The sequence below is a fragment of the Onychomys torridus genome, chromosome 2, assembly GCF_903995425.1.
Source record: "Onychomys torridus chromosome 2, mOncTor1.1, whole genome shotgun sequence".
NCBI classification, from domain to species: Eukaryota; Metazoa; Chordata; class Mammalia; order Rodentia; family Cricetidae; genus Onychomys; species Onychomys torridus.
The window spans coordinates 158,983,092-158,996,088 of NC_050444.1; the positions used below are offsets into that span (position 1 = coordinate 158,983,092).

The following is a 12,997-nucleotide window of genomic DNA, read 5'->3' on the forward strand; positions in this document are numbered from 1 at the left end:
TGAGGACAGTGGCTGAGGGGGACAATGACAGTGACAGCACCTACCACTTAGGTGCCAAATACTTCATCATATCCCTCTTTCCCCCAAACAGTGAGCCTCAAAATCAGGCCCTCCTAATCTCCCACCCACTTATGCAAAGTAAATGTTCTACCACCGAGCTATAACCACAGCCCCTTTATTACCTCATTAAAAATTATAGATTTACCAGAAATTTGAAAGAGAACAAAAAGGGGTACATGGGAGGGTTAGGAGGAAAGGGAAGGGGGAAAGGTATAACTATAATCCCAAACAGATAAAAGAAATATTTTTTAAGTATTTAATACATGTGGTGGTTTAAATGAAAATGACCTCCACAGGCTCTTATATTTGAAAATTTGGTTCCCTAGGTGGTGGACTGTTTAGGAAAAATTAGGAGGTATGGCCTTGTTGGAGAAGGTGTGTCACGGGGGTGGGCTTTGAAGTTTCAAAAGCCCATGCCTGGCCCAGTCTCTCTGTCTACAACGCGCAAATTAGATGTGAGCTCTCAGCTCCAGTTACAGCGTCATGCCTACCAGCCTGCTCCCATGCTTCCCAAGCCCTCAATTAAATGCCTTGGTTGCGTGTCTCCTCAGAATGATAGAACAGTAACTAAGACAACACACTCTAATCTAATTGTATGTGTATGGATGTTTTGTATGTATGTATGTATGATTGTCTCTGTGCCACTTCTGTGCCTGGTGCATGTAGAGGCCTGAAGAGGGCACCATATCCCCTGAAACTAAGTACAGACAGACAGTTGGGAGCTACCAGGTGGGTATAAGGGAATTGAACCTGAATCCTTTGGAAGAGCAACCAGTGCTCTTAACTGCTGAGCTATCTCTCCAGCCCATGTATTCAATCTTCGTAACAAGGCAAAGAATTACTACAAGTTAGTATGCCCTGTCTGGGATGCTTGGGATTTCACATACAGATTTGGGGGATTTCCAGATTTTAAATTATTTACATAGATTTTACTGGTTGGGCATTCCAAAACAAAAATCAAAAATTCAAGGCCAGGGTTGTAGTTCCATGGGTAGAATACCCTCTCTCTCATGCTTGGAGCCAGCGGGTCCATCCCAGGACTGCAGACTGGAAGTGTGTACACCTGTAAGCCCAGCACTTGGTATGTGAAGGTAGGAAGATCAGAAATTCAAAGTCATCCTCAGCCACATAGCAAGTTTGAGGCCAGCTGGGCTAGCGAGGGTAGAGCTGACTGCCACCAGAACTAACCCGAGTCTGATCCCTAGGACCACACTACGGAAGGAGAGAACTAACTCTCACAAGTTATCTTCCGATATCCAACTACTTCCTATGGGGCACACCCCACCCCAATCAACCAATTAATATAATGGAAAGAAAGGGAAAAAAGGAAGGGAAGAGAGTGAAGGAGGAAAACTAAATTTTAAAAACACTCAAAATGCAACAACAACAACAAAAATTAAAAGCTGGGCAGTGGTGGCGCACACCTTTAATCCCAGCACTCAAGAGGCAGAGGCAGGCGGATCTCTGTGAGTTCGAGGCCAGCCTGATCTACATAGTGAGTTCCATAACAGCCAGGACTACACAGTGCAACCGCGTCTCGAAAGAAAAAAAAAAAAATTCAAAATGCAAACACTGTGCTCCAATATCAAAGGCTTTTTGAGCTCTGTCAATACTAAAGTGCTCTAACTTTCAAAACATTCCAGACTAAGGTTACTCAACCTGAATATCAGTTTCTCAACTTTAAGATGAGAAAATGAGGCTTAGCAAACAAACAGTTTGCTTAGAAATCTCAGAGCTGGTTACGTGGTAGCACCAGAGGTCATAGGTCTGTCTGCCCTGGGGTGGAAAGAGGATGGAGACGGTCTTTAGTGGCCACTCACATCACATGCCGTTGTAAGTGATGAAAGCAGGGTCAGGGCTTGAGCCTAACTCTTGGGTACTTTTCCTGACACATCCTTTGGTATCAGTCCCAAGCCCAGAGCCTGGCCCACAGCAGGTGCTCACTAAATGTGGACCAAGTGCAAACTCTGTCCTCCAAGTACTCATGCAGTGTTTGGTGTTTTAACTACTTGAGTACATGTGCACAGCCAGTCCTGTGCTGCCCACTGTGATGACGGATGATGGGGACTCAACTGCACTGAGAGCCCACTGCATGCCAAGAATGGCTCTAAGCTCTTTGACCCACATTAACCTACTTGGTCCTCAGAACCCTACGGGATGGTTAATAATTTCTCACATGCTGCCAGGCGGTGGTGGCACACGCCTTTAATCCCAGCACTCGGGAGGCAGAGCCAGGTGGATCTCTGAGTTTGAGGCCAGCCTGGGCTACCAAGTGAGTTCCAGGAAAAGGCAAAAAGCTATACAGAGAAACCCTGTCTCAAAAAAAAACATAAATAAATAAATAATTTCTCACATGCAAAAACTGAGTAATGTGTTTAAGTTGCTGCTAAATGTTATGACTTGGACACAAACTGTCTGATACAAAATACATAGTCCATGGGCTGGAGAGGTGGCTCAGAGGTTAAGAGCACTGACTGCTCTTCAAGAGGTCCTGAGTTCAATTCCCAGCAACTACATGGTGGCTTACAACCATCTGTAATGAGATCTGGTGCCCTCTTCTGGCCTGCAGTCATACATGCTGTATACATAATAAATAAATAAATCTTTAAAAAAAAAAAAAAAAAAGTACATAGTCTTGCCAGGCAGCGGTGTTGCACACCTTTATAATCTCAGCACTGGGGAGGCAGAAACAGGAAGATCTCTGTGAGTCCCAAGCCAGCCTGGTCTACAGAGCGAGTTCCAAGACAGCCAAGGCTACACAGAGAAACCCTGTCTCAAAAAAAAAAAAAAAAAAATGGGCAGTGGTGGCGCATGCATGCCTTTAATCCCAGCACTCAGGAGACAGAGCCAGGAGAATCTCTCTGAGTTCGAGGCCAGCCTGGGCTAGAGTAAGTTCCAGGAAAGGCGCAAAGCTACACAGAGAAACCCTGTCTGAAAAACCAAACAAACAAGTTTTTTTTCCTTTTTCCCCCTTTTGCACCTTGCAGGCAGCCCAGCCACAGGACCCGCCATCAGTCCAGACACCCTGAGCACCATCTCCTTTGTATCTCCCCAGACATTCACAAAGGCAAACGTTCACTACTAGATCAGAATAACAGTCTCGTGCCTGTCGAGCGAGCGCCCTGTGCCCTCAGTCCCTATTCAACTACATCAAGACCAACAAACCCCGTAAACTCCTTTTGGTACCAGTCCCTCAGTTCACAGTGATGCTCCCACATGCCGCAGTGTGCTGTGGATTCTTAGTAAAGGGGGCACGTTCTTTCATAACTAATACCAATTATAAAAGAAAAACATCCCTCACGGTTTCATCCCATAATCTTTTTTTTTTATTCAAGGTCTGTCTACATAGCCCTAGTGTGCTGAAATTCCCTATGTAGAGCAGCTATCTGCCTACCTCTGCCTCTCCACTGCTAGAACCAAAAGACGCCCCACTTCACCCAGCCTCATTCCATATATTTAAAAGCCAAAGAGAATAGTCCTTAAAGAGGGTGTAAGAAAAGTTACCCTAAAGCAACAAAATGATGCATGCAGATATTACAGGACATGTTCTGCCGAACGAAGACAGAGGAGGAGTGGATGGGGGAGTGGGTAGAGGGAAGGCAGGGGTAAGGAACAGGAGGAGAAGAGGAAAGGGAAACTGTGACCGCGATGTAAAATAAATGAAAAAGAATAATTAATTAAAAAAAGATATAGTCTGCTATGGATATCGCTCTATATAAATAAAATGCTGTTTGGCCAGTGGCCAGGCAGGAAGTATAGGCGGGACAAGAGAAAAGAGAATTATGGGAAGTGGAAGGCTGGGAGGGACTGACAGCCACCGCCATGACAAGCAACATGTAAAGACACCGGTAAGTAACAAGCCACGTGGCAAAGTATAGATTAATAGAAATGGGTTAATTTAAGATAGAAGTAGATAACAAAAAGTTGATCATTGTTTTATTATCTGAAATTTTACTATATAAAAGTTAAAACCTTGCTTTTTGAAAAAAGGAAAAGGGGAAGTGTTGTGGGATGTTCTGTATGTCAAATGTGTTACTCTGATTGATTAAAATAAATAAAGTGCTGATTGGCCAGTAGCCAGACAGGAAGGATAGGGTAGACGGGACAAGGAAGAGGAGAAGGTTGGGAAATAAAGGCTGAGGAGAGGTGCTGCCAGCCACTGCCATGACAAGAAAGAGATAAGGTAATGGTAAGCCACGAGCCACATGGCAAAGTATAGATTAATAGGAATGGGCTAAACATAAGAGTAAGAGCTAGACAATGGTAGGCCTGAACTAATGGCCAAGCAGTTTAAATAATATGAATGTCTGTGTGTTTATTTTATAAGTGGGTTGTTGGACTAACAGGGCTTGGCAGGGGCTGGAGAGAAGCTCTCCAACTACAATAGTCGTCTAAGTTGTGTGGTGGCATATACCTATAATCTCAACACTTGGGAGGCAGAGGCAGGAGAATCAACTCCAGTTTGAAGTTGGCAGAGACTTCATAGTAAGTGCCAGGTTCGGCCAGGGCTACAGACTGAAAAACAACAGGAAGGGCCAGGGTGATGACTCAAAGGGTGAAGGTGCTTCCTGCCCAGCTTTAATATGATCCTGAGAACATACACAGTGGAAAGAGAATCAACTCCCAAAAGTTGTCCTCTGATCTCCCCACACATACTATAGCATATGTGCCCACAAACATACAAAAGATATAAATGCAACTTTAATTTTTTTTTCATTTATTTAATTTCTATGTGTGTTGGTATTTGGCCTGCCTGCATGTATGTCTGTGTGAGGGAGTCAGAACCACTGGAATTTAATTTACAATCAGTTGTAAGCTGACATGTGGATGGTGAGAATTGAATCCAGGTCCTTTGGAAGAGCAGCCAATGTTCTTAACTCTCCAGTCTCCTTCCTTCTTTTTTTTAAGTCAGGTTTCCCACATGTAGATCAGACTGGCCATGAACTCACAGAGTTTCACCTGCCTTTGCCTCCAAAGTACTGTGATTAAAAGGACGCATCACCACACCTGGCACTTAAATTAAAAAAAAAAAAAATATATATATATATATATATATATATATATATATATATATATGGCCTAGAAGTGCTGAGATTAGAAATCTGTCAGTAAATCTAGAGTAAATACATCCCATGCCTTAAAGCTCCATCAGTTCATCTTGTCAGCAAACCATATGTCACCACCTCACTCTGGAGACACCAGCTCTTAACCAGTGAAGTTGAGTCTGCAATGCTCTCTAGGCCTATTACCTGCAGCATTGAGGTACCCAGGCACATCAGTAACCCTTGGAGCAAGAACTTGACACTCTGACACACTTGTCCCTTTTGCTTCCCACTAGCTTCCTTAAAAGAACAGAAGGAAAGCAGGAGAGAGGAGAATACACTCCTGTCTCTTAAGTTTAATGGGCAGCTGTTCTAGCCATGACTCTGAAGCACCGCCCCTAGTGAGGTAGCAGGTGACCTTGAGGTGACCCATGCCTCTGGGGTGTGGCCACTCTGGACCCTTAAGACCTGGGAGGCACATGGTGCTCTCTTTGTTTCCTCCTGGTTTTGGATGCTGGAGACAGACCAGGCGAAAGAACAGCATGGGCCTGTGCCTCAGCCTTCCAGGACCCTGCAATAATTCCTCTGTTCTGTATCGTAAGCTTTCCCTCTCTAATAAATTCCTTTGTCCTTTAAGCAGACTCCATGGATTGCTAGCAATATCTGGACCCATTACTAAAGGAAGGAGGGCATACAGGACAACTAAAGCACACTAGCTCCCAGCCACCTCACCCAATCCTGAGGAACCTAGGGGTGGGAACCTCCTGGAACACTCTGATCCTACTCTCAGAGTGTCAAACCCAGGAGTCATTGCTATCCCCTCCAGCCTGGGCCTGGGCAAACCCTATTCCCAGGACACTGGGCCTCGTTCCTCTCCACAAGCTTTGATTTTGCATGCTAGAAACCAAACTATCTTCTTCTTGAGGCAGAGCCTTACTTTGTATCCCTGGCTGGCTTAGAACTCCATATGTAGAACAGGCTGTCCTGAAACTCACTATGTAGACCAGGCTGCCCTCAAACTCATAGAAAAAAATCCACCTGCCTGTGTCTCTCAAGTACTGGGATTAAAGGTGTGTACCATGCCTAGTTCAAATTTCATATTCCTTCTCTACACATATTAAACAGTCCCACTTTGAGCTGGGCAAAGGGAATTTAAAGTTTTTAAAAAAGGAAAGATGTCATTTTCCAATTCCCACATCAAATCACAGAACTGAGTGCACCAAGTTCAGGCCAGCAAGGCTATCATGCCCCAAACCTGGAGTACTTTACTTCTAAGCAAGACAACATGCTGGAAATAGCTCAGTGGTATGGCACCAGCCTAGCATCCATAGGGCCCTGTGTTCAATTCCTAGAACCGAAGCAAACTTAAAAAAAGAAACTACTGCCAGGCGGTGGTGGCACACACCTTTAATCCCAGCACTCGGGTGAGCTCCAGGAAAAGGCGCAAAGCTACACAGGGAAACCCTGTCTTGAAAAAAAAAAGAAAGAAAGAAAGAAACTACTAAGCAAAACAAGTTCTCAAAAATTCCCTCAAAGACCTCAAAGTAAAATATTTTAATAAGGGGTTGGGGATTTAGCTCAGTGGTAGAGCACTTGCCTAGCAAGCACAAGGCCCTGGGTTTGGTCCTCAGCTAAAAAGAAAAAAAAAAAAAACTTTAATAAAACTTCTAGTAGATGGCTATGCTGTGTCTATGTGGAAGCAGGCTGTGATCCTTACAGCAACCATAGGAGGAATAGGGAGGGCCCTCTTTTGCTAAAGAAGATGTGACTCAAAATTTCAATATTATTGGCCAGGCGGCAGTGGCACATACACTTTAATCCCAGCACTTGGGAGGCAGAGCCAGGCAGATCTCTGTGAGTTCGAGGCCAGCCTGGGCTACAGAGCAAGATCCAGGACAGACACTAAAACTACACGGAGAAACCCTGTCTCAAAAAACCAAAAAAAAAAAAAAAAACATTCAATATTATCTAGCTAATAAGTAACTGCATTTGAAGCCAAAGTCAATGCCACCATCATGACATAGCACCTGCCTCCACAAAACCCCATAAAGCTAAGACATAACTGGGGTAAAGCAGTCACCAGCAATATGTCTTGTTTTGCTTTAAAAAAAAAAAAATTAGCTGTGCATAGTTGCACACACCTTTAATCCTAGGAGACAGAGGCAGACAGATCTCTGAGTTCAAAACCAGCCTATCTTCATGGTCAATTCCTAGCTAGCCAGCCAAGATTATACAGTGAGACTCTGCCTCAAAAGATGGACAGTGTCAGAGAAAGACACCCCAATTTGGCTCCTGGCCTCTGAACATACCCATGAGCTCTCACCTGTGCACAAACATTACCACACACAACCCCACAGGTAAACTAGGGCAGGTGAGGTGACTCGGTGGTAGGGGCAGGTGCCAGGAAGGAAGGCTGTTAATGTGAGTTTGACACTCACCCCCAGGACCTACATGGCGGAAGAACCAACTTGCACAAGTTGTGCTCTGACCTCCACATGGGCACCATGACACCTGCATTACCTTCCCACACATAAACAGATAAATGTACATTTTTAATTTAATTAGTTAGTTAGGAAAGGAGGGAGGGAGGGAGGGAAGGGGAGGGGAGGGGAGGGGAGGGAAGACAGGCAGACAGGCCATACCTTACTGAAGAGAAATGAGTGTGCTTACCTTTGAGAAGTGCAACTGAAAGCTGGTCAGTGTTCAGGTTATTGACATATTTCCCCAAATAGGTATTAAGAACCCAGGCCACAAGACCTTCCAACATGACTATTTCCTCTGGAAAAGGTGCTTAGAAATCATGGATCAGTCTTTATTTCTCTCTCTCATGGTCACAGAATCTATAAAAGATTAAAAAACAAAACAAAACAAAAGAAATTAACAACAGCATGGCTGGGTGTGGTAGCACGTACCTTTAAGCTCAGCACTTAAAGGCGGAGGCAGGCGGATCTCTGTGAGTTCAAGGCCAGCCTGGTCAGGACTTCCAAGCCAGCCAGGGATAAATAATGAGTCCCTGTCTCAAAAACAACAACAAAACAGAACCTGGATGTATTTTCACTGCTGACTTCCTGTTCTGCCAGCCTGCAGGTGGAAGACTGCAAGGAGCAGGCCGAGATGAGGGGAATGCAAGACCAGGCCACACTGGTCTCAGAAACGTACTGAAAGTCACCTGCAATTTGACTGTGCCTTTTTAATTAACTGTTCTCTGAAAGACTTCCTTTGGGGACTAGACTTGGGATCAGATTGCCCTAGTCAGGGTTTTTCATAGGACCAATCTGGCAACATCTGAAGACGTTCCTTTTTTTTATTCTGTGTGTATATGTGTGCACCATATGCATGCAGGAGCCTGTGATGGGCCAAAAGAGGGCATAAGGTCCCTGAAACTGTGTTACAGAAGGTTGTGAGCCTCCATGTGGGTGCTGAGAACTAAACCCAAATCCTCTGCAAGAGCTAGTGTTCTTAACTCCCCCAAAACCATCTCTGCAGCTTCTATGGAGACATTTTTTATTATTATTACTTCAGATGCTGCTGTGGCTATCTTGTGAGGAGGGACAGGAAGCTGTCAGACATCTTACAATGCTCATGACAACCCCACAGAGCAAAGACTCATCCAGCCCAAATGCTAAGAAGCAGGAACCTAGATCAAAACAAAAATGTCCAAGAAGCTATGTGGATGAAATTCACACTCTACAACACTAGTTAAGGTGTCCTAATTAAAATTTGCAAATTTATTCATTAGGCTCATTCATAAAATCATCTAAATGGGAAGGAAAGGCAGTGCTTTATCAATAATCTTTTCTTTTTTTCCAGACCAGGGTCTCATATGTCAAAGACTGGCCTTGAACTCACCATATAGCTGAGGATATAGCCTTGAACTTCTGAGTCTTGAGATGCTAGGATTACAAGTGCCCACTACCACAACTGGTTTATGTGGTGCTAAAAATTGATCCTAGGGCTTCAAGCATGCTATGCAAGCACCCTACCAACTGAGCTACATCTCCAGCCCTATCATTAGACATTCGATGATGTTGACCTAATAAAGCATCTTAGCCAAACACCAGAAATCCTCTGGTTATCGGTCCAGTATTTAGATTCAGTACTGAATCACATTGCTTATTACAATAAGTGGTATAATACTGTGCTTACCAGTATTATTTTTTTAAAAATTATTATTCTTTTAAACACATACTTAATAAACACTTTAAAGCTCATCAAAATATTGATTGGCACTTAAAGTCAGTTTTCATTTCATCTGGTGTACATAACTATGATACTTTAGCAAATATTTGTAAAAGGTTTTGCTTAGGGGGCTGGAGTGATGGTTCATTGGTTAAGAGCACTAAGGTTCAGTCAATTCTCAGCACCCACATGGTGGCTCACAACCATCTGTAGCTCCAGTTCCAGGGGATCTGATGCCCTCCTCTTTGGTCCTCCATGGGCACCAGGCACCCACATGGTGCAAAGACAGTCATACAGACAAAACACTCATAATATAAAATAAATTTATTTTAAAAAGGTTTTTGCCTGAGGTTATATAGATTTTTACTATTATATTTAAAAAAAAAAAAAAAAAAGGTTAACATGAGGGCCATCAAAATAGCTCAGAGGGTAAAGGCACCTGCTGCACCCTGAGGGCCTGAGTCCAATCCCCAGGACCTACAGGAAGGAGAGAACTGGTCCAGAAAGTTGTCCTTTGACCTCTACATGCAAGCTGTGATATGGGGCACACCCACACACAGACTCAAATGCATTTACACACAATAAATAAACACAGATTAAAAAAAAAATAAAGGTTAACAGAGAGACTGAAACAAACAGAAAAGGTTTAAGTGGGAGTCAAGAATGTTGGCACACGCCTTTAACCTCAGCATCGGGGAGGCGGAGGCAGGTGGATCTCTATGAGTTTGAGGCCAGCGTGGTCAACATAGAGTCCCAGAACAGCTCAAAACAAACAAACAAAAACAAAAGTTTAAGCGGGTTCTCAGATGACTGGGCCAGTGGATTCCAATTAGAACTGTGAGCTGTAAATCTTGCTCTAGGCCATTCATGTTGATCACCAGCCACCACACCAGACATTCCAGATTTCCTGTGGCATGTGTCCCACTTGGAACCAGACTATTTTCAGGATCCTTTCCAGGGACTTTGCCCGATGACTAGTGATTTATCTTAGTGCCAAAAGATACACTTGCCCCAAGGAAAAGGCTATCAACACGAAGAAGCCCCAAAGCAAAAGCCCCCAAGAGTTAACCTAGTCTCCAGGGGAGACTGACTTACTTGTCAGTAATATCTAGCACTTCCATGCAAGATTTATTTGTTATCAGGGACAGTTAAAAATCAATTAACTATTCAGGGTGGTGGTGCACAATTTTAATCCCAGCACAACGGAGGCAGGAGTTTTGAGTTTTAAAGCCAATCTGGTCTATATCTACATAGGGAGTTCCAGGCCAGCCAGGGCACATAGTGAGACCCTGTCTAATAATAATATTATTAAAACATTTTGCAGAATACTTGCCTTATTTCTTCCAAAAGATTTTTTTTAATGCTCCAAACATAAAACTAAGAAACTGAGGGAGACTCTTTGATATTTGTTTAAAGAGATCACAAAAACAAGTTTTTATTGTTAATCAAAAATGCTTCACAGTGTAAGTAAAAGAAACATTTCTCTGTTGTCATTTTAAAAAGGTAAATCTATTAAAACACAGTGTGAAACTGACTAGCCTGTTTTACTATGTGAGCCTCCAACAGTCCTGGGCAACCAGCCAAAGCTGGAGTACACTTTATTTTTTTTTTTTTATTGCCATTAATTTCAGCCCTAAACGTCAACTCCCCCTGAAGTGTCAACTCCAGATGTTTTCCCAGTAAAGAGAAACCAGTGTCAGGCCAGCATGGTGTCTCAAAGAGTGAAGGGACTTGCTAGCAAGACCTGAGTTTAATCCCCAGAACCCACTTGGTGGAAAGAGAGAACAGATTCCTACAGGTTGTCCTATGACCACACACACGTGCACACATACACACACACACACCCTCCAAATAAATGTAAAATAATTTTACATTTTTAGCAAACTATTGTCATTTTGTACCCACATTCAGGCCCTACCGTACTTTACTCTATGTGGAAGAAATACAAAACACACAGTACGAAAACACGGACGGTTAGCGCCGTAAAATGTTCCTCTGCTCAGTAAATTGGGGCCCAAGCCAGAAAGCATCCATTAGCTGTTCTAAGCATCTAGACCAGGCTTGAGGCCACTTCAAGGATTCCCTTAAGGAATCTGGTTTCAGGAAGGGCCGCCAGACTGGCCAGAATCCCGGAGTGTTTACATGCTCGTGTCCATCAGGACTTCTAGGCAGCTGTCCGGCAATAACCCCCACCTGGCTTCCCCTATCGGTGTGGCAGGTGACACTGAGGATCTGGGCTAGCCCACAGCCTGGGCAGACAGCCGGACGTGACCTTGAGCCAGGCCCCTCCCGAGAGGAGGCCAGACCCGGGAAGGGGAAGCACTGCCAATTGAACCCGGGAGTCCCTCCGCGAGGCAGCTAGGACTGAGAGCTGAGGGGTCCCCGGAGCTCTGCCTCGAGGGGACAACTCCGAGCAGGTGTCAGGCTAGGGGTCCACAGGAATGCAAAGCTTCCCCTGCCTCCCCGTGTCTCCACCGGCTGTCAGAACCCCAAAGCCTGGCTGCAGCAAGGGACGGAGCCACCAAACCCAGAGAAGGTGGCCCTCTAGGTTAGTAAGGAAGGCGAAGGGTCCCCTACCTGGAGAGGGGAAGGGAGGGACCCCAGGGACCAGGCCTGATGCCCCCGCCCAGAGGTGACCCCAGAGGGGATGGAGGCACCGAGGGATGGAACGACGCCCCGTGGGGGTGTGCTGAAGGGACACTCGCACGTTGGGGTCAGGCCTCGGGAGAAGTGACACCCACAATCCAGGGGTGTCGCCAGGCTGCAGGGACCGGTGCCCCGAGCCCGGGCCTGAGGAGCCGGCGACACTCGGGCTCCGGGGTCCCCGCGAGGGCGCCCGGGCTCCGGAAGAGGCCGGCTGCCGCAGACCCCGAGCCGGGCCGGCTAAGCACAGCCGGGGCGATCGCGGTGGGCGCTGCCCGTGAGACCCTCAGCCCTGCCCGCCTCCCCCATACCTGTCGCTGCCGCCGTCGCTGCCGCCCTAGCCCGGTTCTGCGAGGCGCTTCCTCTCGGCCACTCCTCAATGGCGCTGGCTGGAGCGCTAGACCCGACCAATCGAAAGGCTATGTGCCTGCGCCTGGCCAGCCGAGCACCGAGCCATCGATGGGGCGCCCCCTAGCGTCTGCAGCCGCTCCTGCAGGGCTGCGGCGGCCTCCCAGGATGTTGGGGGCTTAATGTGCAACAACTCAATCAGCGCTTGTTTCACAGATGGGTACACTGAGTCCCGGGAGCGTGTAGGGATGTAAATGAACCTAGTTCAAACAGTATTGTGCCTTCAAAGATGCCCTGCTTTCCATCCACCTTCCATCTCAACCCCACCCACAGGGACCACTTGACTGTCACCGAAGTCTGTTACTCAAATGATGCCTTTTCCTGCTTAAACCACCCTCCCCACTATATTTTCATTAAAACTCACCTCCTGGACAGACGACATGGCCCACCCAGTACAGGAACTTGCAGCCAGGACAGATCACCTGAGTCCAATTTCTAGCACCCACATGGTGGAAGGAGAGCATTAATTCCCACAAGTCGTCCTCTGCCTTCCTGTGCCTGCCCACATACACACAAAATAAATAAATGCAAACGTTTTAACTAAAAAAATATTTTCCTCCTTCTGAACACTCAGGAAGATTGATAGTTTGAAGCCAGCTTGGGCTACATAATGGTTGTGTGGGTGCTACAAACCAAAGTCCTCCACAGGAGCAGCCAGGTGTTCC

At 45.7% G+C, this 12,997-nt stretch overlaps 1 protein-coding gene across 5 annotated transcripts in view; it reads right to left on the reverse strand.

The window, feature by feature from the left end:
- Positions 1-12,313, reverse strand: part of Vps13d (vacuolar protein sorting 13 homolog D) — a 229,558-nt gene extending 217,245 nt beyond the window's left edge. For all 5 annotated transcript variants that reach the window (XM_036179299.1, XM_036179301.1, XM_036179300.1 and 2 more), the window contains exons 1-2: positions 12,236-12,313; positions 7,773-7,942 (exon numbers count right to left, since the gene is read on the reverse strand). In XM_036179299.1, coding sequence (XP_036035192.1) covers positions 7,773-7,869 — 97 coding nt within the window. In that variant the 5' untranslated portion in view covers positions 7,870-7,942; positions 12,236-12,313. The remainder of the gene's footprint in view (positions 1-7,772; positions 7,943-12,235) is intronic.
- Between the last annotated feature and the right edge of the window lie 684 nt (positions 12,314-12,997).